General features: G+C 35.9%; 2 protein-coding genes across 2 annotated transcripts; one reads left to right on the forward strand and one right to left on the reverse strand.

The window, feature by feature from the left end:
• The first annotated feature begins 3,600 nt into the window (after window positions 1-3,600).
• LOC132554796 (nmrA-like family domain-containing protein 1) lies at window positions 3,601-5,816 on the forward strand. Its single transcript, XM_060219109.1, has 3 exons — window positions 3,601-4,114; window positions 4,529-4,740; window positions 5,559-5,816. Exons 1-3 carry the CDS (start codon window positions 3,601-3,603, stop codon window positions 5,814-5,816), a joined length of 984 nt encoding a protein of 327 aa, XP_060075092.1.
• A 5,253-nt stretch (window positions 5,817-11,069) lies between these two features.
• LOC132554787 (uncharacterized) lies at window positions 11,070-26,566 on the reverse strand. The gene is made up of 13 exons (XM_060219100.1): window positions 26,542-26,566; window positions 23,935-25,029; window positions 22,921-23,007; window positions 22,371-22,538; window positions 21,799-21,927; window positions 20,418-20,640; window positions 19,215-19,296; window positions 17,691-17,760; window positions 17,032-17,109; window positions 16,569-16,682; window positions 15,211-15,432; window positions 14,287-14,387; window positions 11,070-13,544 (listed from the first exon to the last, which is right to left on the reverse strand). The coding sequence occupies exons 2-13, from the start codon at window positions 24,941-24,943 to the stop codon at window positions 13,449-13,451; spliced, it is 2,379 nt and encodes a 792-aa protein (XP_060075083.1). The 5' UTR covers window positions 24,944-25,029; window positions 26,542-26,566; the 3' UTR covers window positions 11,070-13,448.
• Between the last annotated feature and the right edge of the window lie 13 nt (window positions 26,567-26,579).

Here is a 26,579-nt window from a genome sequence, read left to right on the forward strand (position 1 = left end):
CTATTCTTTTTTTATTAATCTAATATTGAAGGTGGTAGATATTAGCTGTCAACACTGTGTCACATTATCTCCCGACAGAAGTCTTATTTGCGTTTCAGTAACTAGTTTGAAACAAACATAATTTGTTCATGCTATTTGCGTTTAATCTGCATTCACGTTCGTTACGCCAAAACCTCTATAGTCTGTGACTTTGCATTTACTACGTTCTGATTTTCATAATACGTTGTTCACACTAACTACTTAATTCCCACGTTTGATAATTTATAAATATATTTTTTACAATGAAATATGTCATTCAGGTCAAGCCATGTATGAACAAGGCAACACATTAACACCATTGCACTTCAACAGATAGAATTAGTATACAATCTTATCGTCCGGACTTCGATACAGATCAGCGATCTCACATAGATATGTAGGTAAATATACTATATATATTGGATCTTTCACGTCCATTCATGACCACAGAGGTCCTGGCACAGCTCTTCAGTGTTAATACACGAATTTTCCTCAACAAGGGTAAAAGAAATGAATTTATAATTAAATTAAGTTTCAGAATTGAGTTGCATAGTGTGACTTGAATGGACAGGAAACATAGAAAGATGACTCGAACAAGGGACATGGGGAAGTTTGGAAAGTGAGCAACCTTACCAAGTACGATATAGGGAGTCAGACGCAATCAACTCACTGTTATGTGTTGGAGAGGGTTGGATTACAGATGATGTGGGGGTGAGGTTTGGGGGGATGGGGTGGGGGGCAATGACTTCAGTACATAAGTTTAAGAAAACTCCCGGCATATTCAGTAATCACTGACGAAATATCTACATGAGACTATAAAACACCCAACCCTGGAGTTTAGAAAGGAAATCTTAATGTTACTGACGGAAACCTCAACATAAGGTCATTAAACGTCCAGAGGTTTTTGTTAAAGAAACCTTTACAAACTCTCTGATCGCTGATGTTTGGTTTAGAGTCAACAGATTTTAACCCCGCCCTCATTACATACAGTCATTGTCCAACTGTAACCGATGGTAAATGATAGAAATTAAAATTGATGGAAACACTAACAGTGGTAGGTTTGTCACAAACTACAGGAAACCATTGATTTATAGTATCAAACTAATGGACCTGACAGGGGGTGTATGACCGATCCCGGGTATCACAGAGACACTCCGGAATTCAACGCCTCCACATTTATCTCTGTAAGACAAATATTGATCCATAAATTGGCACTTTGATAAGACCTCCTAATGCTATCCCCAGTTCTACACATAAATCTTCAGATCTATGATATTTACTGAACAAATCCGATCAGACACGATCAAATAATAGGCCTATTATAAGATGTACTATTTAAATAGAATATAAGTTTTCGTTTTTATATTTTGGTTTTGAGTTGTGAAGGAACACTTCAGGAGCGCTTCTGTTATTGAAAAGGAAATGAGTGTATACAAAACCTGAAATCGATCTCCTTTTGTCGGGGTCATGTTAAACTATAACGACAGATACGCCAAGTTGTAGATGGCCTTTCTAATTGTAAAACGATTGATTATCAATGAGTTCCCTGTCAGTGGTGGTATGAGTAACTACAGCCTATCAATTACACAATTACAGGGGGAAATCAACCAGTATCATTTACAATTACGTGTAAATACATCCGTTATATCACTTACAGTTAGGTGTAAATACATCCGTTATATCACTTACAATTACGTGTAAATACACCCGTTATATCAATTACGTGTAAATACATCTGTTATGTCACTTACGAGTAAATACACCCCTTTTATCACTTATGTTTAAATACATCACTTACGTGTAAATACACCTGTTATGTCACTTACGTGTAAATACACCCGTTATATCATTTACGTTTAAATACACCCGTTATATCACTTACGTTTAAATACACCACTTACGTGTAAATACACCCGTTATACCACTTACGTGTAAATACACCCGTTATATCACTTACATGTAAATACACCCGTTATATCACTTACGTGTAAATACACCCGTTATATCACTTACACGTAAATACACCCGTTATATCACATACAATTACGTGTAAATACACCCGTTATATCACTTACGTGTAAATACACCCGTTATATCACGTACGTGTAAATACACCCGTTATATCACTTACAATTACGTATAAATACAGACGTTAAATATCAATGTTAGGGACCAAGAGGGTTGATTCCTAGACAAATAAAATTGGTCTTGGTAAATGTCAAAATATAGAAGGGGGTTGCACAAACTCTATCATATAATGAATTTCATAATTACAAGTGCATGTGTATATTCCCAATCGTGGCACTATCTAAATAAACGAAAACGTGACATGCAGGATTACGATAAATCTCGGGGACTGATCTAATTTTAAACAGAATACATTAATGTGACACAGATAAAAAGACACAAATTAATTATATAAACAGATAAATGTACAGGTCACTTAGTCAACATCGGTTAAGACGTAACATTTTCGTGAAGCCACTAAAATCGAGAGAGTATACTAATGCGATTTGAACAAGCATACCAATCAGCTTAAATAGCCTTTAAATGGCCATAACACGACCGGACCACTGCCAGTTACTGTACCTATTATCAGCATGTTAATTTAGTCAATGACTTCACACTAGAATTATGTTAACAGTTTAAAATTATTTCCGTGAAGCTAAATTTGCCTGCAAGTATAGAGTAATATTTAAAAGGTAGCTGAGGTAAATTGTAATATTTTGTTTCGTTCATTGGTTGCAGTCTGCATGCAATACGACACTAGCTGGCTTTTCCAGCAAGCGCCGAACATCGAGCTACAGAGAGGAATAATTTACTCAATATTCCAAAGACAATGCCAATCAAGTCAAAACGTAAACGTGATAGCGTTTTGATTTTTGGGATTGGTGTCCTTTCTGAAGCTGGAATCATGTGAAGAATTTGTCTACATTAAAATCAAAACCTGGATAGGGTAGTTTATCACTCCAACTGGTCACAATACCATATCCACGTACCAGTCCGTCCTTGGTGTCGTGTCAACCCGAGAGCATTAAGTAAAACCAACAGTCTTCGTTAGGGCGAACAATCAGTTCAAAGACCAAAAGCCTTGGTAGTTTTGTGATTGGGCTATGTATTTCATGCAATCCTGTATTCAAATATCATGACGGTACTTTTTTTTTTTTTTAAAAATTTAAAACACACAATAACAAATACCGTACGTGGATTGGAAGGACAAAATAATCACAGCTTTCTTTGTAATGAAATAACTACACAATCTCGGGAACGCTGATTGTTTGAAGTAAGGAAACACTATATTTCAGTATATTACACGGGAAGCTTGCCTTCAACAACATCATAAATGTAGTTTCTGTTTACATAAATAGTATTGTAGGGAATTGGGTAGTCTTCAGTATGCCTCAACATTCCAAGATTTCATGTCTCCTACCGGGGAAGTATGGAAAGTATATGGCTTCCGTCCTTACGTCATTTTGGTGTTGAACAAATTGATAGTTCGAGGCACCAGAGTTTTGATTCTCTTTGAAAATATTTCTTTATTACATGTCTTAAAATATGTGCCCATATGTATGTTTCAGAACCATGTCGAAAGTGTATGTGGTATTAGGAGTGGACACTGCAGTTGGTGCTGCAGTTGCTTTCCATCTTGCCAAAAAGGCAACAGTAAAAGGTGTCCCACTTGGCAGCGCTAGAGGGAAAGGGGAGGTTGACCCTCCTCCAGGTGTGGAAGTAATTCGCTGTGATAATCAAAGTGTCAAGACCGTGGAATATGTCTTGAAAGGATGTGATGGATGTTTTATATTCACAATGTCGGACTTCCGTAACGATCGAAGCTTCATGGTAAATGAGTTGGCGTACGGAAGGACAATAGCGGAAGCATGTAGAAAGGCGCGAGTGCCTCACGCAATTTACTGTACCGAGCCACACACGACCGACATCCAGGGGATTGGAGCACGCCACATGGTTGCTAAGGCCGAGATTGAACAATGTATATGTGTTAACGATGTGCCGCTCACTCTACTGACCCTTCCCCGCAGATACGAGGATATCATTGACTACATGGCACCCAGGAAGGTCGGACAGGATTTCGACTTCGGTACGACTTATTACACGAAACATCACTATTGCTCGAATAGCGATATTTCCTGTATCTGAATTTATACGTTACAGATTCACAGATACGGACGGCTAACGGGACGGAAAAATATACCAGTCTATAGTTGTATGATGGGACTTTTCTGACCAGTTTCTTTCAAAATCTAGCGAGAAACGAAGAGACGTAAGACTGTTCCACTTATTCAGGGTTAACCAAAACACATATTAATTAAGTACCCTGGTGAATAATGAGCTACATGATTTGTTAATTTTTAATGGTATTATTCTACTTTTCGTGATAATGGCATGCAGTTAATAAGAGAATCGAGGCAATGAAATACATATCTCATTAGTTTGACACCAAAACACCGCAGTATCGTTAAGTGATATAATTTTGATATGTTCAACATTCCAGAGCTACCTTTGGACACAGACATTCCCCTGAATATGATCAGTGCCGAGGACTTGGGACCGATCGTGGAAAAAATCTTCGATAACAGAGCAATGTTCACGGACAAACGAGTCAACCCTGGCCCTATCAGTCTGTGTGGCAGCAAGGTGTCGCGCCAAACCTTTGCTCAGTGTCTTTCCTACAACTTACAGCCTCTGCAGTTTTTTGATAAACCAGTAAGTCACAAACACTTTTACCAACAAGTGTAGCCAACAGTATGTCTCCGTACTCAAACTTTAGTTGCCTACTGGATAGGATTGCAAAGAATTTGATTTTTTTTTACCTTTCCCGAGTTTTCACTGACTCATGCATTAGACCGTAAATATTTTTTTAAAAAATACCACAAGTCTGATGTAGGAGTTAAAGGAAAGCATATGATTCACACTTGGAGTTCGACTCGTAGAACATCAAATGCTTGAGAAGTTCAATGCCTAAAATAATTCAAAAGCTGTTGTATGTCAGTTATGGTTTTCAAGACTATTTAATTTCTGTAAACTTCACAAGCGATGCTATAGTGGGTTCCATATGCGGTTACCAGAGACATGGTGTGGCTCTGGAAATTCCAATTTACCATACAGTATATGCTTATACCATTGGGAGACTTAAATGTTGTCTTTGTCCTGAAAAAATCGTGTCGCGAAAATGTCTCTGTCGTCATAGATAGGACAGTTTTATCATGTTTATTTTGTGATATAACAATGTCCAGTAACAACACAATTCATCGGATTCCAAACGTTTATAAAATGGCCTCGAATCAAACTTATACAGGGATTCTATCTTCAGAACGCATTAATAATCAGAATAGCATATCAGGTCTGGTGTTTAAATACTTTGATTACGATAAACTACATTGTATATGTCAAAATGAAGCATATCTTTTCTTTATCGTCTAGGAAAAATGATACCAGTTATATTTGTTTATAATGTTAACAACATGAGATTAACATTTGATTCACATTGAAAAAAAAGTCATTTCTATCATTATTTATTGTAGATGACCCATACAAAATACCGTGATTGCTCTTTTAACGAACCATGGAAGGATGACTACGCAAACATGTTCTTGTTCCTGATGCGCACACGTTGGGACCATATGTACAGCGACAAAAAAACACGAGAATTAAACCCGGACACGAAGTACTTCGAAGAATGGATACAAGCAAATGCCCAGGCACTTTATACCGCATACACCGAGGTGAAACCTGAAGACCGACTACGCTGGTGGTTCAACAAGCTCTACAGCAGGTCATAACGTTCCAACTGAACCCAAACATAAGCACTATATGTGATTAGGACAAGGCCGAACTGAAGAAAGTTTCTTGATAATTACTTTCTAGGAAAACATTACCATAAGGGAGTGACCTAACATTTTCATGAAACAAAGCTATAAGTGTGAAAAAATCCAGTGAATGAAACAGAATGATCTGTAGCAAACTAAACAGTCGTAACTTAACATCACCAAAACCTGGTTATGACAATAGTGACAGTTTCATCGTGAATTCCTGCCATTGCTGTGTATCTTCTCTAAGGAGTGTCCTCAGGGATTAGACAGTTCTCCGAGCAGCATATCCACGCGTACAGATTTTGGATAATATATGTTTTCGATGACATCACCTATGTTGTACTATTGTGTTGATCTTTCATTTACATGGTAATTGGTTTTTATTATATATTAATGTATTATTTGTACTGTGTAGTAGGTTTATGTTCGAGTACACTTTAGTCTTATGTCATGTACGGTTAACGTACAAATTTATACATGGTGGTAATTCACACTTCAAACAATGTAATTCTAAAACGTTGTACTTTTATCTCATTCATAAAACAGAAACATGCAACCAATGAAGTTTATCCTTTTTACTGCTGATTTGATACTCTGTCAGTCAGCAGTATTACAGTAGCAATATTAAACAGGATAGGACGTTAACAGTAGGTTTTATCCAACCTATCAACTGCTAACTCCCTCCACCTGAAGTTTGGTTATCAATTTTTCATAACTTACAGCCATCATTTCCTGAAAATGTTGTATAATGTTTCCCTCAACAGACATTTTGTTTCTGTCCAGGTTTTTTTTGTGTGTTTTTTTTTACAATTGTACAATTTGTGTTTAGTTTTATCAAACATCTTTCCTATAGGTATTGCTGATGATATATTGTTATAGCAAGAATAAATATTTAATCATAATTAATATATGCTATGCTGTTGTTGGTTATGCTTTGTGTTATTGATAATGAAAATTTCATTCACAAGGGATACATATTTTGTACGTTACTTATCTTACATATAGCCCTCGCAAGTATCACGAAGGAAAATTTCTACAGAAAATAAAAATAAAAAAAAGCAGACATACCTATCTCAATTATGAAAATCATAACAATTGAAAACAATTCAGATGTGACAAAATGATAAAATAATCTTTCACAATTGTTTGATTTCATTTTGCATCCAAAATGCTAATGTAGAATCACCTCGAAACATGTGGTGGGGTACCCAGTTTACATTACTCAACCAGGGGAGGTATATACACTGTACACTTCACTACCCTTTAATAAGGCCAGGAGAGATATATCTACTGTACACTTCACTACCCTTTAATAAGGCCAGCAGAGGTATATCCATTGTACACTTCACTACCCTTTGATAAGGCCAGGAGAGGCATATACACTGCACACTTCACTACCCTTTAATAAGGTTAGGAGAGGTATATCCACTGTGCACTTCACTACCCTTTAGTAAGGCCAGGAGAGATATATCCACTGTGCACTTCAGTATCCTTTAATAAGGCCAGGAGAGGTATATCCACTGTGCACTTCAGTATCCTTTAATAAGGCCAGGAGAGATATATACACTGTACACTTCACTACCCTTTAGTAAGGCCAGGAGAGGTATATCCACTGTACACTTCACTACCCTTTAGTAAGGCCAGGAGAGGTATATACACTGTACACTTCACTACCCTTTAGTAAGGCCAGGAGAGGTATATACACTGTACACTTCACTACCCTTAAATAAGGCCAGGAGAGATATATCCATTGTACACTTCACTACCCTTTAATAAGGCCAGGAGAGATCCAATGTACACTTCAGTATCCTTTAATAAGGCCAGGAGAGGTATATACACTGCACACTTCACTACCCTTTAATAAGGTACACTTCACTACCCCAGGAGAGGTATATACATATCACACCCTTTAATACAGGAGAGATCCAATTACACTTCTACCCTTTAATAAGGCCAGGAGAGGTATATACACTGTACACTTCACTACCCTTAAATAAGGCCAGGAGAGATATATCCACTGTTCACTTCACTACCCTTTAATAAGGCCAGGAGAGATATATCCACTGTACACTTCACTACCCTTTAATAAGGCCAGGAGAGGTATATACACTGTACACTTCACTACCCTTTAATAAGGCCAGGAGAGATATATCCACTGTACACTTCACTACCCTTTAATAAGGCCAGGAGAGATATATACACTGTACACTTCACTACCCTTTAATAAGGCCAGGAGAGATATATCCACTGTACACTTCACTACCCTTTAATAAGGCCAGGAGAGATATATCCACTGTACACTTCACTACCCTTTAATAAGGCCAGGAGAGGTATATACACTGTACACTTCACTACCCTTAAATAAGGCCAGGAGAGATATATCCACTGTTCACTTCACTACCCTTAAATAAGGCCAGGAGAGATATATCCACTGTACACTTCACTACCCTTTAATAAGGCCAGGAGAGATCCAATGTACACTTCAGTATCCTTTAATAAGGCCAGGAGAGGTATATACACTGTACACTTCACTACCCTTAAATAAGGCCAGGAGAGATATATCCATTGTACACTTCACTACCCTTTAATAAGGCCAGGAGAGATATATCCACTGTACACTTCAATATCCTTTAATAAGGCCAGGAGAGATATATCCACTGTTCACTTCACTACCCTTTAGTAAGGCCAGGAGAGGTATATACACTGTACACTTCACTACCCTTTAATAAGGTCAGGAAAGGCATATACACTGTACACTTCACTACCCTTTAATAAGGCCAGGAGAGATATATCCACTGTTCACTTCACTACCCTTTAGTAAGGCCAGGAGAGGTATATACACTGTACACTTCATTACCCTTTAATAAGGCCAGGAGAGGTATATACAGTGTACACCTCAATACCCTCTAAATTTGGCCAGGAGAGGCATATACTGTTCACTTCAGTATCCTTTAATAAGGCAAGAAGAGGCATATACACTTTATATTTCACTACCCTTTAATAAGGCCAGGAGAGGTATATACACTGTACACTTCACTACCATTAATAAGGCCAGGAGAGATATATCCATTGTACACTTTACTATCCTTTAATAAGGCCAGGGGAGGTATATACACTGTACACTTCAGTATCCTTTAATAAGGCCAGGGGAAGTATATACACTGTACACTTCAGTATCCTTTAATAAGGTTAGGAGAGGTATATCCACTGTGCACTTCACTACCCTTTAATAAGGCCAGGAGAGGTATATACACTGTACACTTATCTACCCTTTAATAAGGCCAGGAGAGGTATATACACTGTACACTTCACTACCATTTAATAAGGCCAGGAGAGATATATCCATTGTACACTTTACTACCCTTTAATAAGGCCAGGAGAGGTATATACACTGTACACTTCACTACCATTTAATAAGGCCAGGAGAGATATATCCATTGTACACTTTACTACCCTTTAATAAGGCCAGGAGAGGTATATCTACTGTACACTTCACTACCATTTAATAAGGCCTGGAGAGGTATATCCACTGTACACTTTACTACCCTTTAATAAGGCCAGGAGAGATATATCCACTGTACACTTTACTACCCTTTAATAAGGCCAGGAGAGGTATATCTACTGTACACTTCACTACCATTTAATAAGGCCTGGAAAGGCATATACACTGTACACTTCACTACCCTTTAATAAGGCCAGGAGAGGTTGTACACTGTACACTTCACTACCCTTTAATAAGGCCAGGAGAGGCATATCCACTGTACACTTCACTGATCTTCAGTAAGGCCAGGAGAGGTATATCCACTGTACACTTCACTACCCTTTAGTAAGGCCAGGAGAGGTATATCCATTGTACACTTCACTATCCATTAATAAGGCCAGGAGAGGTATATCCACTGTACACTTCACTACCCTTTAGTAAGGCCATGAGAGGCATATACACTGTACACCTCAATACCCTTTAATAAGGCCAGGAAAGACATATACACTGTACACTTCACTACCCTTTAATAAGGCCAGGGGAGGTATATCCACTGCACACTTCACAATCCATTAATAAGGCCAGGAGAGGCATATACACTGTTCACTTCACTACCTTTAATAAGGCCAGGAGAGGCATATACACTGTACACTTAGTAAGGCCAGGTTGGGTGTGTCCATTGTACACTTACAAACTGTTTAATAAGATTAGGGAGGAGGGTGTCCATTGTACATTGTTCCAGCAGAATAAATCTAGGATAAATGTGAATATGAAGTGATGGACATTCTTCTATCTTATGAAAAACATAACTTACATTACCTAATGACCTAATGACCTAATGACCTAATTTTTCAATGGATGCAAAACCAAACATTGTTTGTTTATATACATAACTTTTATTCTCATATCAACTTGAAAAAAAATACAGTAATGACTTAATGGGTTTTTTTTAAAACCTCTACAGAAAAACATATTTTTGATTCAATTAAATCCTGAACAGTGATGATGACATCTTAATCACACCCAGTAATTTGTTGAAATAAATACTCCAAGTGTACAGGAACAATAAGGGTTGTTGTAAACTATTGACTGTAGTAGGAATCTAACAAGGAAATCATAACTGAAAACAGTAGAATGCGACAAAAAGATCAACATTCTTGATTTCAAGCCTTGAAAATATCATTCTTCTCATCCTTGTTGATAATAGGTATTTCTCCCACAATGTGTTGTGTAATTCCACTTTCAAAACCATTGTGTAAACATGCTGACCATTGAATAAAACATACCATTAGTGGTATATGACCTCTGGTCTTCTGATTGGTTAAAAAGTTGAACTTTGACTCAAAGGGAGCTTTATGCAATGGTATCTCAAATAATTTTTTTAAACAATTTGATTTTTTTTTGTGGTAGAATCAGGTCACACAAACTTGTGACTGATATGTATGGTGTTTCATTCACTCTTCTTGTTAGTCATTTTTTAAAAATTACAAAAAAAAAAAAACAAAAAAAAACGCAGGCTTTAGCAAGTGATTTTTGTTATGTGGAAAGAATGCGAGATGTTGTGTAATTTCTCCATACAATATACTAAATATAACTAACAACACATTAATAAACATGTACAACTGAGTAAGTCGTAATAAAATGGCTAAATCAACATTGACTGTGACTAGGAATAAAATCTATGAAAATAAAAAGATAACCCCCCCCCCCCCCCCCCACAAAAAAAAAAAAAACAATGCTTTTGTACATTTTTTGTAATAACTAAGAAACAATGCTTGGTCCTAAATGAAAGTCATCGTAATTTTGATGTTCTTTGTCTGCAATCCATGTTTGAGGTAAAAACAACAGGGACATGGCCCTTAATGGTCAGCTGACAATCATTCGATGGACAGACCACAGAATTTAATGATGGTGACCTGACATAATCTGATGAATTCAAATTCTGAACATTCCTAGAAAGTCTCATAAACTCATAAATGGTAAGTTTTGTTCTTGAAAATTAGTTGCACAATCATGTTAAAAATGGTTACTGTACCTACAAAGTTTGGACCAGGCTGTAAAACAACATATCATCTGTTTCTTTTCATTAATGAATTAAACTCTAAATAGTTTTATCAATGGTGTGAATAAAACTGTAGCTCAGACTAAGTGTTCAGTATGACATGTTTGGATTTTTGATCCAACCTAAACCTAAAACTTAGCCAGGTCAATATCGTGATCCCTTCATACATGTCTGATATCATTGCCACTCCCTAATAATGTTTCTGACCAAATTTGGGTGAAATTTACCCAGGCGTCATTAAGAAGTAGCATTTTGAAGCAAAAGATTGTCGAAATTCCCCTAAGACCATTGGGGTCAAATCAACTTTCTGAATCTTATTGCTGATCCCTATTGATATTTCTGACAAAATTTGACTCAAATCCAATCAGGCATTAAGGAAGAGTAGTGTTTTGAAGTAAGATATTGACAAATTTCCCCATTTTGGGCCCCAACAACAGGTCCCTAGATGTCGAACCAACTTTAAATTAAGGAAAATATTGTTCATTCCCAATGATGTTTTACATCAAATTTGGTTGAAAACTGCACAGGAGTAGTGTTATGAAGGAAAAGTTTAGAGAGGACAATTTACACACAGTGCCTGATGATGGACCATGCACGACAGCAATAGTTCTATGTCATCTTGACCCATTGTGTCAGATAACCTAAAAAAATGTTTACTGAACAGTATTTTCCTTCTTGAACTGTTGATATCTGTAGCTTTTATACCTTATTTTTCCCTGAATATCCCAAATCTTATCTCAAAGGGAAGGGAGGGATAATTGTATCTATTCTTTTCTGTTATATATTCATATTCTCCGACTCAACTCTTGGAAGTGCATGTGAAGAGTCAATCTGAATTAGTGATTTGACATGTATACATTACTGACATGATAAATATTCTTTGTTTTTATGAGAAGATCCCAGATTCAGACATCGACAGGAAGACATTCCTTACATCCTTTCCACTTGAACCAGACAGATGAAGTCATCTATTTAAGCTATGTCACAAATTGAATTGTTCCTCAAACACAATATTCAGGTCATGGAAACAGATACATCCTTACACATGATACAGAACATGCATATAGTTATCTCCCTTGCATTTAATACTGACCAATGATAAAGTTATCTCCTTTATACGTGATACAGAATAAGAGATTAGGTTATCTCCTTTCTGCAGACCACAGGACAGTGAATTGTCTTCCTTATACACAATGGAGGATGAAAGAAAAAGTTATCTTCTTTAAATATGATAAAAAATAGGAATGTTATTATTTCTCTTACGCCTGACAAGGGCAAGGATACAGTTACCTCCCTTACATCTGATAAAGGGAAGGGAAACAGTAGTTTCCCTTTACACATGATACATGGCAGGCAAAAAGGTATCTCCATAACACAGAAAACTAGTGAAGGGATACACTTATCTCCGTCAGACATGATATAGGACAGGAATACAATTATCTCCCTTATCTCCATGAGACATGATACAGGACAGGAATGCAATTGTCTCCCTTATCTCCATGAGACATGATACAGGACAGGAATGCAATTGTCTCCCTTATCTCCATCAGACATGATACAGGACAGGAATACAATTGTCTCCCTGATCTCCATCAGACATGATACAGGACAGGAATACAATTATCTCCCTGATCTCCATCAGACATGATACAGGACAGGAATACAATTATCTCCCTTATCTCCATCAGACATGATACAGGACAGGAATACAATTGTCTCCCTTATCTCCATCAGACATGATACAGGACAGGAATACAATGATCTCCCTTATCTCCATCAGACATGATACAGGACAGGAATACAATTATCTCCCTTATCTCCATCAGACATGATACAGGACAGGAATACAATTATCTCCCTTATCTCCATCAGACATGATACAGGACAGGAATACAATTATCTCCCTTATCTCCATCAGACATGATACAGGACAGGAATACAATTATCTCCCTGATCTCCATCAGACATGATACAGGACAGGAATACAATTGTCTCCCTTATCTCCATCAGACATGATACAGGACAGGAATACAATTATCTCCCTGACATGTGACACCAATTATTTAGACTTTAGTTGTTCCAGTTCCATAGAAAGTTGTTTGATTTCCTCCATAAAAATATCCTCCTCTTCCACAATAATGAGTTGTCTCATCTCCTGTTAAATGCAATAGAATTACACATAATCTATAATCCTTGTCAAGTAAGTGATATTCCAACATCAAATTATCTCCTGTAATACACTTCATTGGGAAAGTCAATCATTAAAAATGGTGAATTTTGCAGTCTATAAGAAAAGGACATTATTGTATACAGAAAACTTTACCACTTATTCCTTTTGGACAAACGCATCCATTTTTCTTCAAGTGTTTAACTTTGGAAGACATGTTTGATACTTAATTACTTATTCATGGAAAACTGTATCAAACATTTCAACTTTTGCCATTTTGTGTTTATCATCACAAAAAGAGCAAAAGCTTAACTGTATGAATGACAGTGATTACAATATCCATTTTTGGTCTTTTAACAGATTCTGGACACGAACTTGATGATTGTTTTTGCAAGATGGATAACAATATGGAAGTATACATACTTTGTTGGTCAGCACTTAGACAGGTAAAAATTTAGTAAAAATAATGCAAAAAATAATGTTTTTCAGTATCAGAAAAGTGGCTTTAACAATTTTGTTCATATTAACATTTATTAAAACAAAAAATCATTGACTTGGCAACCTCAGTTGAAGATCCAAAATGTGTAGTTCAACCAAGTAATCTGGATGACATGAGACAGAGCTCCTGTAGTAAAGAGGCCACCAGTAAAAATGGCTGGGAGGGATAATCAAAGCTCTATTAACTAAACTTTTCCCTCCTTGAAAAATTAAAAATGAAATGAATTGTTACCTGAGCAGACAGCAGAGATGTGTGTGCTCCAAACCTGTAGTAACATTCCCCGTCTTTTGTAGTGTACATGACACTATTGGGCACATGCTTTATGATGATCTCTATAGGAAGAATATCAACAGCAAAGTACACATTCCGTCTTGGTGAGCATTTCGACAAGTAAAGATTCTTTTTTCAAAAATCAATTTCGCTCTGACAAAATTAATGGTGTTTAGCCAATAGAATGAAAACATTCACAATTTTTGTTGGAGTTATCAATTCAAAAATGTAAAAAAAAAAAACCTTCCTTGTTTAATTTAGTGAAAGATTCTTTTGGACAAAAAGACGAAACGACATTGCTTGTTTTCTGATAGAAATAACGATTTTTCTATTACAACAAAAAATACAGCAGAGCAGAATAATGTATGCCTATCCTAGGCCACAGAGATATGAAGGGCTTATATGAAAATTATTTTCAATATGGAAATGGTAATGAGTCAAAAAGTCAAGAGCAAAAATAGTGCTATATCTTTATATAATACACTAAATGCTATCAAACTTAAAAGAAATTGGAAAAAACTGGGGGAGGAGAAATCTGGACAGGATCAAAACGCCGAAAAAAACAAAGATCAATAACGCTTTTCAAAATTACAAAATCAATATGCCATGAAGATAAACACAATTTCCTATCATGGTGATTCAGTCTGCAAAGTTTTAAAGAAATTGGTCGTAAACTGGGAGAGGAGACCTCCTTACAAGATTAACATTATGAAGACAACAAGGGCAGTAACTCTTTCAAAATCACACTGCCATTCAAGAAAACACAAATTAAAATCAAGAGCTATGGTAGGCCTGTAAAATTTCTGATAGCTGTATCTACTGAGTGATATAGATCTTTGATGTTGTTCATTAATGTGACACTTAAATTGCATTCAGTTCCCCTACCTGCCACAAAGAGATCTTCAACAGGCAAAAATGTGTCTGTTTCTTTGTCATGTTCCACAACAGGTGTATAAATAACATCAAACATGGAATGAAGAACACAAGGTAATATTTTATCACACATCATCCGGTCCACACTAAGACGAAAATCGTCACGGTCATTTCGATTCAATTCCACACCGTGGACAGTATTCCGAATTCCAATGTATATGCTGCCACCTTTCCCTACAAAAATGTAACATTGCTTTTACAACATGTATCAGGTGATTTCATTTCTAAGAAAATTGAGAGAATTGATAGAATTCAAACTTATATATTGTTTTCAATTGATTGAAAATATAAAACAACTTCCGATGCCAAGGCCAAATCTGATTTTGACAAAAAAAGATTTCTGTATAAATTTGTTCAGTGTTGAAGCATTGTAATCAGAATGGGATCCTATAGGAAATAAAAACCTCCATTTTTGTTATTTCTTTCATGATCTAAGAAATTTAATAATGGTAACAGCAGCCATAAACACTTAAATGTTGTATACATACACATTTTATATTCTATTGTCCTACTTTCAGACACATATTCCACTGCTTCAATAAGACAATAGACCCAAAAGTTGTGCAGTATATCGACAAGATTGTATTAAAAAAAGTTGGATGGCGCAGTGGTAACATAATTGCCTTTCACCAAAACGCCCGGTGTTCAATGCCAGGAATGGTTGTGAAAAGGTATGGGGTCACTAGCCCGACCTCTTGGGTTTTCCTCAGGTACTCTGGTTTCCTCCCACAGTAAGACCCCTTGCCACGTTCATCCGGGCCAACCAGAGTGATTAATATAAGTTTGAAAGTCACAATTGTTGTAAAATAAATAAGGTTTATTGTCATTAAGATTGTATCAAGTCATTTTAACACCAGTACAAAAGATTCAAACAGGGAAAATTATTCCTTTGCAAACAAGATAACTGTTTTCGATAGAAAAGGGACATACCAATGATACAAGGAATATACCACTGTTTAATATGGTAGCAAGAGATATACCACTGTTTAATATGGTAGCAAGGAACATACCACTGTTTAATATGGTAGCAATTGTCATACCAATGTTTAATATGGTAGCAAGGGACATACCATTGTTTGATACAGTAGCAAGGGACATACCACTGTTTAATATGGTAGCAACGGATATACCACTGTTTAATATGGTAGCAAGGGACATACTACTGTTTAATATGGTAGCAAGGGACATGCCACTGTTTGATATGATAGCAAGGGACATACCACTGTTTAATATGGTAGCAATGGTCATACCACTGTTTAATATGGTAGCAAGGGACATACAACTGTTTAATATGGTAGTAAGGGACATACCACTGTTCAGGAAGCCGCACACATGCTTGGCCAAGACAGAAGGCGAAACCTTGTCAGTGGATTTATTTGGCCGTAATTCATGTGTTGTGTCATTCTCAAATTCCACTCCAGAACCTAAGCAGAAAAGAAGTAAATACGTTATATTTATAATAAAGACACGTCTATTCTATAAATCACTAGTATCAGAAAGTACAATGAAGTATTCTATAAAGATCAGTTTATATAACTAAAACAGTAGTAGTATAATAAATCATCAAAGACCCTGTCAATCTTATCGTTATGTAATAATCTAAGGCTGTTGATATCAATGTTGACACATTTTACAAATACCCATGATGCTTTTGAGCTCAGAAATGATTGCTCTACATAACATCATAGCTAAAAATCATTCACAACACAACCTCTCCACAATGAAAAAAGTAAAAGAACTAAGTAGATCTTACGAAAGAATCATATTTTTTACCAAGAATGAATGTCTTGTCAGGTGATTTTCCGTAGTAATATGCAGCATCACATGTTGTTACACGCCTACTGCTGCCGTCTGTAATACAGATACACCAATACAACATGAAAGCAAAGTACTGTACACACTGCAGTGCAAAAGCTATCAGAGAAAACATGTAATCACACACGTTAATGAAGATATTTTGGTCACAACTACTGAAGATGGGAAACCTACATGAAGATGACATACTCCCTCTCAGCAAATGAAATTTGAGAAAGACCCATCCAGTATTTTTTGTCAAAATCCAAGATGGCCACCTGTCGGTCACATTTCTATTTAGTCAGTCCAAAAATCAAAAGGGCAGAACTAGGGACCAAGGGTGCAGCATATAACAGAGTATAAGATAAAACAGAAGTCAGACCAATGTCTGTCAGCGTTCGACTACATGTTTAAAGAAGTTCATCTACAAAGCAGACTTAAGCGGTATTCAGACTAAAGCCATTTTTTTGTATTCATTATTATACAATACTGATTATGAACATCTATATGTTGTATTCCTATATGTTTTAAAACCATGCAGCATCACATTACGACCTAAACATCTAAGGAGATGTCATTTACATAACTTTCCAGCTATCATTTTAAGGCAATGATATTTTAAACCTGCTGAAACCTACCTGTATCTTCGCTGACTCGTGTGACATGGTGGCAGTCCTCATCAGAATCAGACTCATCTGACCAAGCTGTCTGTTTGTATAAAAAAATAAAGAATATAAAGCGCAGTGTTAAAATGGTACATCTAAAATGCAGTTTGGCTCAGAACATTGACGGCTTGGAGATCAAATTAATAGTTCAATCCTCTTGTACCATTGGGAGTGGTGAGTACAGGCAAGGACAAACTAATAGTTCTCTCTGGTAGCACCAATGATGACTGACTGACAACTACAGGCGGAGACAAACTAATAGTTCTCTCTGGTAGCACCAATGATGACTGACTGGCAAATTCAGGCAAAGACAGCTAGTAGTTCTCTCTGGTAGCACCAATGATGACTGACTGACAAATACAGGCGGAGACAAACTAATAGTTCTCTCTGGTAGCACCAATGATGACTGACTGACAAATACAGGCGGAGACAAACTAATAGTTCTCTCTGGTAGCACCAATGATGACTGACTGACAAATACAGGCGGAGACAAACTAATAGTTCTCTCTGGTAGCACCAATGATGACTGACTGGTAAATACAGGCAGAGACAAACTAATAGTTCTCTCTGGTAGCACATATGATGACTGACTGGTAAATACAGGCAGAGACAAACTAATAGTTCTCTCTGGTAGCACATATGATGACTGACTGGTAAATACAGGCAGAGACAAACTAGTAGTTCTCTCTGGTAGCACCAATGATGACTGACTGGCAAATTCAGGCAAAGACAGCTAGTAGTTCTCTCTGGTAGCACCAATGACGACTGACTGGCAAATTCAGGCAAAGACAGCTAGTAGTTCTCTCTTCTAACACCAATTATGACTGACTGGCAAATACAGGTGGGACCAAATTAATATTACCTCTTCTAGTACCAGTGGAAGACTGACTGTAACTGACTGACAGCCCTGTAGTTTCAGATGGGCTGGATAGATAAGTACAAGCAAACAAAAAACAATAGTTCCTGTGGTAGCATTCTTGGATTACAAAGGTTGCTTTCACATACCAGTAAGCAGCTGAAATGGTTGGACCAGCTGGACCTTGAAGAGAAACACCTGGTACACATCGAAACTGAGGACGACCTTTAGAACATTCAGAACATGCAGACTGAGGAGTCCAGTTATACCTGTTTGAAACTAACCTGCTGAAAATTGTTAGTTTTCAGAATTTCAGTATAGAGCAGGATCCATGTACACACATTTTTTTTTATTCTCATGTATTTATGATTTATCATTTTTGGTTTATTTTACCAGAATATTCAGAAACTGTATATTTTGACCTTTATATATACATATATCTATATCTATATATATATCAGTTCCCACTACCTTGTTTATCATGGAACAATTTCAGGCCACCTGAACCATTTTGGCCAACTTACATGAAAAGCTGCCTATGTTATCAATAAAGAAATAATATTTAATAGGGGAATTTATTTCCAACAGCTAGTTTCTTTTTATATGAGATTTTCACAAATGTATGACCTTCATCAACTTACCTCATACATTCTTGGTTGAAATGATGTGTTCTTTAATTGTTTTTCTTCAATGTTAAGTGACTGTATCATCCTGGCAAACTCACTGAAATCATATATCAATATTCAATACAAATGTCATAAACTCCAAATCACCCAATCTATTGTAAAACCTCATTATACTTTACCTGTACCTGTATAAACACTACAGATGGTTTTAAGGATACAATGAGAGCTCCATCACTAAATAGAATAGTACATTTCATTATTTACATCTATTCATGTCAAGATATAATTTCTTATCATTTTCTTCTATTCCGATCATTTTGAATAAGTGTCCCGCACAAGTGGAAATTTTCGAAACCACTCTTGACCATCAGGTAAGTACATTCTTTTATCCTAATTTAAACTACATACCAAGTATTATTGGTAAAAATATTCATATTCTTCAGAATGAAAATGTTAACGCTTAATTGATCTTGTGTGGGAAAATACCGGGAAACAGAGAATACTTGTGTGATAAGGCAGGGGACCAAAACCTTTCCATATCTTTAAAGAAATCGAATGTAGAGAGATGGAGAACATAATATAATCACATATCTACCCTGTTATTAAAACAACACCTATTACTAATTAATTTGTTATGAAACATGTAATATGACGTAAAGGAGCTGTTGGCTGAAGCTTCCACTTTTTCCAATGTGACATTTTAACTCTCTGGTAGCAAATGCATTGTGATGTCATCCCAAAAAGATATTGAATCAGGACATTACCAATTAAGTTTGTGCATCAAGTCTAATAAAAAACTATTTTTCATACATAGTTCCAAAAGTTTGAAGGTTATGTTATGTACAGAATCTGTCATAAGTTTCCATATCATATTATATTTTCCTTATACATCACCAGAGGCTCAGTAAAGTGAAAAACTCTAACACTTATTGCATAAACTCATATAAATGGAAGTTCTGCAAACTTCTCAATATTCATTAAATATGTAGCACTGTAGTACCCGTTGGTGTAAAGGATATTATAATATCTACTTATTCTGACATCCTATGACAGGTATCATGTTGTTCCTATTACTATTTTGTAGTTTTAACATCCTGATTTGATGAATCCCACTTCACTGGTTTCATACCATGAAGAGTTATTACATAAGTACAAGTGTAATTGTTTATGATATATTTCTACTAAAATACAAATTCTTTATTTAAAATACTTTCATACTTTGGACAGTTCTTCAATTTTGGGTCAACATGTTTGTCTTGACTTTTGGATCTGCCTGTACTGTTGCCATGATGTCTTCCCAATGTGCGCCTATGATGCAGCACTGTAGATCGTTCTGTGTCTATTCTTCGGACAAAGATACGAAGCAGATGTGTCCCAGCATGGTAAATCTTGTATTTGATGTTAGGATGTTGGAAGACAACTTTCATTAAGGTGTTGATACCTATAGCAACAAAAAATTACCATTTGTTTTACGTTAATTCTTTAAGAGGAAAAAGGATTTAAAGCTATATGTTTTCAGGAAACTATGGTTGTGTAGAAGTTGAGAGCACAAGTTGCATTACTAGACTTTGCTAGAATGAATTTCCCATTAGTCAAGCAGTAGAGTGTCTGCCTAAAGACTGAAGGGTCAGCTGTTTGAACCCCACACAGGGTGCCCTTAATTACTCTTTCCTATTAAAGGTTTAGTGCTGTTGACTACTCCAAGGGTAGTTATATATTATATGAGAATGAGATGCTTCCTTGGAGATACTGAACCTTAATTGTTGTCTTTGGGGTCAAACTTTGTGAAGGAGGGAGTGTTGTAGAAGTTGAAAGTACAAGTCACCTTACTAGCTAGTGGGAATTTCCCTCTTGGTAAGCGGTTGAGTTCATCTAGAGACAGAAATGTAACAGTTGCTATTTCGAACCCCAACAATGGCAAGGTTTTTCATTATTCCTTCATATTAGGGTTGTATACCCTGTTATGCCTGAACTAGAAACTGTTTAACACCAGATACTGTGTGTGGTAGAACAGAGGTGCTAATGTGTACAGGTTACGTGTTGCCTACAGTTAATCCTTACCAAATTAATTATCTACAGTCAATACCATCTATATTGTAGCTTTGTTAGAATTTTCAACAAGTAAAGAATTACTACAGTTTAGCCTAAGCTTTTGAGCTCCATTAAGCGGCCTCAGTATGTTCAGGTCCTCATTTCATACAAAATTTAATCTTTTTCCCCAAAAGATCATTCTGACCAAGTCCAGTCAGAATTTACCTTGTATGTTTCTTAAGAAGATGACATCCATGTGCTTGTTTTTGTAACCGAAAATAAATGTTTACTCTTCCCCTTGGGTCAAAAAAGTAGCCCCAGGGGCGTGGACTGAACATTTTTTTCTCTCTTACCTACTTTTAAATACCTTTGAAAAGTAATCTGACATAACACAAGTAGAAATTTAACTTGATATGTTGAATTACATTTAAGGTGGTAGACTTTGTATCAGATGCTATACTTTTAACTAGAAGTGTTTCAAAATAATTTTGATTCTCACTGTACTGTCACATGCAACCTGAGAAACTACTTTCCCGTTCTATCTATATCACTTTTACTTGTGACTAACCTTCATGATGGTAGAATTTGTCTCTGGCCTTGTCATTTTTGAATAGCATGTTACAGAGACAGTTCAACCCTGAAACCAACAGGTTCTTCTGTGAGGCAGGAGGATAGACCAGGAACTTGGATATGCTGTCTGGAAAGTAAAAATTTTACACTTCATATGAGAATGTCACACAAATCTAACTTCAACCATACATTCATTCTTAAACTTATCGATTGTGAAAGTCAATGTTAAAAACTCAAGTTTCACAAATGTTATAGCATAAGGTTTACATATTTTTCAAACATACAAGATACATTAAGTGTTTTTCACACCTTGAATAAATTTAGTGTGGTTCATACTGGAGATAATGTTCTTACCTAAAGCAAATTAAGTGTGGTTCACGCCTAAAATACACTAAGTGTGGGTCACATCTAGAATACTTCTAGTGTGGTTCATAATGGTCTCACCTAAAACACACTCAGTGTGGTTCACATCTAAAATACATCTAGTGTGGTTCATAATGGTCTCACCTAAAACACACTCAGTGTGGTTCACATCTAAAATACATCTAGTGTGGTTTATAATGGTCTCACCTAAAACACACTCAGTGAGGTTACTATTGGAGATGCTAGAGGACATCTTTGAATGGAAGGAGATGTTGGTGATCAGTCTCAGGACACAGCAGATAGTTTCTGGCTCAGGACAAAGATATATAAATGTCTCAAGGATTTCTAGTCCACCTTGCTCAGCCAAAATCTCACCTGACAACAATCATATCAATAGAATTCCATCATGTTTCCATTTACATTTACACATAGTAGCATTTTTAAAGGACTACAGATTTTACACCCTTTCCTTTTATCTTCTAACTTGAAATCAGATCTTTCGTCTCAAATCAATTTATTCAATTCACATAACAGTCTGATTTTATCACAATCTGGACATCATATCTTTACTACACTGCTTCCTTTTCAACTCTATTTTGAAAACTTGTGAAACACAGATACTCATCACTCAAACATGTATGAAGATGAAAATTCTTATTGAACTATTACTGGAACTAAAAAATATAGCAAACAAATACAAAATATTTCATTGTTTGAGGAACAAGTCCTATATTAGAGGACTAAATTTTTAACTTACAAGCAGGAATACTTTTCTGACAGATGTTACTGAGAATTGCGGCTGCCAGCTGTGGGATAACCTGATGGCGAGGTGGTGGTGATACTCCTGTAAAGTACATGACATCATACTTTAATATATGGCAAACATCAGTTGGATATAGGTGGGATTATATCTAAGCATGGGTGTATTACTGATAAATATAGTATTAAAAAATCGGTAAGCAGGACCAGACAACGCCAATGAAGATCTTCTGTAACTTTATTAGTTGACTAGTTTCGGCACACTAGGTATGCCGTTCTCAGAACAGTGCAAATTCAAAAAGCAGGACTTTATATACTCCTGTGCCTAGCAACTACACATGTTATTTCCACCAATGTCAAAGAGAGTACACTAGTTACAATGACGTAATTAATTGGTGATGTCATAATGCAAGTAAACCGATAGTAGCGGAGTTCCGCTTTGCCCTAGGCTAATGCTATGTAATGTACAAATATCAATAAAAAGAAATTATAAAACTGATAAAGAGATACAACAATTAACAACGTTATCTACGGTATATATAAATACATGAGAAGTCTCTCCTACGGCTGGAAATATTAACAGGTATGTAGTAAATGTTCGTTCCTAATACCTCAGGGAATCCGCTGTGGAGTGATACTGGACTTACCAGCCTTACCTCTTGGACGTTGGATCTCTTTTTCTTCGTAAATATAGTATTAGTACATAAACAATAGACAAACTACTTTGTTTAGAGAATTGCATTTAGTACAATTCAATACTGTTTGGAAAATTACTACTAAAACCAACATTTCAGTTAGTTTCATTAAAAATATTGGAGTAAAAATATACTGTACTTACAAAAAACATATTAATGGCTGTATTCTAAAGCTTCAATCTTTCTTTCTCTATTGTTACAAGTTTCATATCCATGAACTATTCTACTCACCTTGATCAAGCATAATATTGAGGAGGAAAAAGAAGGAGAAAAGTGAATAGGCAAGTAGATTCTATTATTCTGCAACAATAACTTACCTGCCAGTTTACACAACGATATTTGTGGAGGAAACTTGTGTGTACTAAGGTGGTCTGGTAAGGTATATACTAGATCACAGTGTATGTCCATCTTGTATCCATAGTCCAAAGCCCAGACTTGGACCTTCCACTGATCAACCTTAATAACCCTAGCCCGCATGTAAAAAGACTGCTTAGTATCCAGTGTCTTTACGGCAACAACAATGTCACCTACAGTACATCTAGCTGGCTGGAGATTTGCTGTTTCTAAGGCCATCTTTATGTTGTGAACTGTTTCGATGGTAGACATGCCTATGTGTGCCCAAAATAATGGTCCATCAATGACATCTGACACAAAAATGTCTTCCCACTTTTCCTCATCTTCTTGTGTTTCCTCAATCTCTATCATGTTTGGCCAGGAATCTTGTTTAAAATTTTCCAAGAGATGATCTGTGATATTCACATCCCTGTCAGAATCACTGGTGTCAAACAATGAACAAATTTTTAAGTTGCTAGGCAACATGTCCAAATCCTTTAACTTTAGATTTGAAAGTTTGTGTACTTGTTTGTGCATTTCTGAAGACATTATCTTGGTTTTTATTCTCCCTATCAAGTGCTTGTTTTCACAAAGCAGTTGAAAATTTCTTGTAAATTTTGATGTAAAATGATAAATGCTGCCGTTAACATTCAACAAGTATAGCAGGCACCTCATAACGTCGCCTGATATCATACGTTGAAGAGGCCCTATTGACAGCTGTGACAAAAACCAAAGACATTTCAATGATACATCAAGGGAAGCCAATTCTGACTGGATATCTAGTGCCGAGTCCACAGTTATCAAAAGAGTTTCTAAAAGTCCTCTGTCCATGAACAATTGACTGATATTGCCATTTTTGTCATTCTTTAAGAATTCTTGAATTATCGTTAATGAGGCAAGTTGTGTGCTGTAGTTGTTCTTGATGCGAGTAAGGTCTATATGGTACTGGAGAAGGCGTGAGGCAACTGCCCTCTCACTTATCCTGCTATCCATTTTTATTCATCTCTACAGTATCAAGCTTTCTTTCATATTTTAATCCTACGATGGATTTAGCTTATAGTCTTTGAAGCATTTCCAATCTAAAAGAGAAAAAGTCATCATTGAAATACATATAACTTGGGTACAGCGATCTGTTTAAATTTGCCTGCATAAATAAGTTTTCATTAAGGTATTAGAATTCTCTGTGTCCAGTTGACATCAAAAAGAAAAAAAAAAACAAATAAAGATGAATAATAATAAATTAGAAACCAGCTAATTAGTAATGCATAGGTGCATAATTAAAACAAATTATACATATGTTAATAGCAATGCAATTTTCTGAATGTTGAAAATAAAGGACATACATTGTATTCTTTTAAAGACTTAAAACACATTGCAGTTTGTAAGATGCATTTAAGGGATAGATGTGTAAATAAATGAGCAATGACGGAAAACTCTTTATCTATAACTACACAGCTGACAAATGTTATTGTTAATCACATCAATTCTTAATTAGTACAGACAAATCAGCTGACCAACAAAGCCATACCATCCAATAAAAAAAAAACCTTGGAATTTGTTCTTTCTGATGTTCATTTAATAAATAAGGCAAATATAACTTGCAGATACATGTATATAATCACCACTGACAAACTTTGATTCATCTCTTAAAAACTATCAATTCTGGAGTACCCAAAGATCAGTTTTCTGACCAAATTTATTTCTCTTCCATATGTTTGCAGATAATACCATAATGGGAACTTTGTGAAACTAAAATACTGATGAGAGATCTAAGCAGTTAATCTCTGTAGAGATGTGGGTAAAGATCATGAAAATAATCTTCAACGCTAGCAAATGAAATGTGCTGTTACAAAAATGCACTTTATTAGATCAATCAATACTATACTGTACACTGACACATATTAGAAAATGCAGATAAGATAAAGCTTTTGAGTGTCACAAAACAATCTCAACTTAAATGAGACTCTCATGATTACCATATTTATCCCAAAATAAGCCCTCCCATCCTTGTATTAAAGTATTTCAGCTTATTTGGGGACTACTTCTAGCTTACTACTGCAAAAATGAAGAAAAGGCATTATTTGTTGCCAAGTGTTATTTGTGGAAATAAATATTGTATAACAAAATTTGCTCTAAAAGGAAATTACACTCGGGTTTTATGAGTGTTTACCTCAAAACATTAGCTAAATCTAAAAAGTGCTTGCTGTCCTAAAGATGATAACCTGTAGTTATAAAATAACAGTATGGCCATCACTTCTAATGATTAGAATATGCTTGCATAGCATGACTGTATAAAAGTAGCCCTACTATTATATAACCACAGTTATGTATATAACTGAAATAGTTCGCTTGGACTGCATACTATAAATGTATACATGTGCCTTGCGAGACATTGCAATAAATCATTGTAACATGATTAACGTCGGCTGCCCTCTACTTACAAATGACTGCTTTCCATGTATATATTTTTGGAAAAGCCTTCAGTGCATGTGTGCAATCTATGGAATTATGAGATACAAATGTACCATTTTCTAGTCAATTGGCCATAACTGTGGAAAAAATAAGTTGACCAAATAAATACTCAAACTTACATGTTATGATTTCGCAAGTGAACTTCAAAATGTAGTTT

The sequence above is a fragment of the Ylistrum balloti genome, unplaced genomic scaffold, assembly GCF_031769215.1.
Source record: "Ylistrum balloti isolate Yb309-2 unplaced genomic scaffold, AGI_CSIRO_Ybal_v1 Utg370444, whole genome shotgun sequence".
Classification (NCBI taxonomy): Eukaryota; Metazoa; Mollusca; class Bivalvia; order Pectinida; family Pectinidae; genus Ylistrum; species Ylistrum balloti.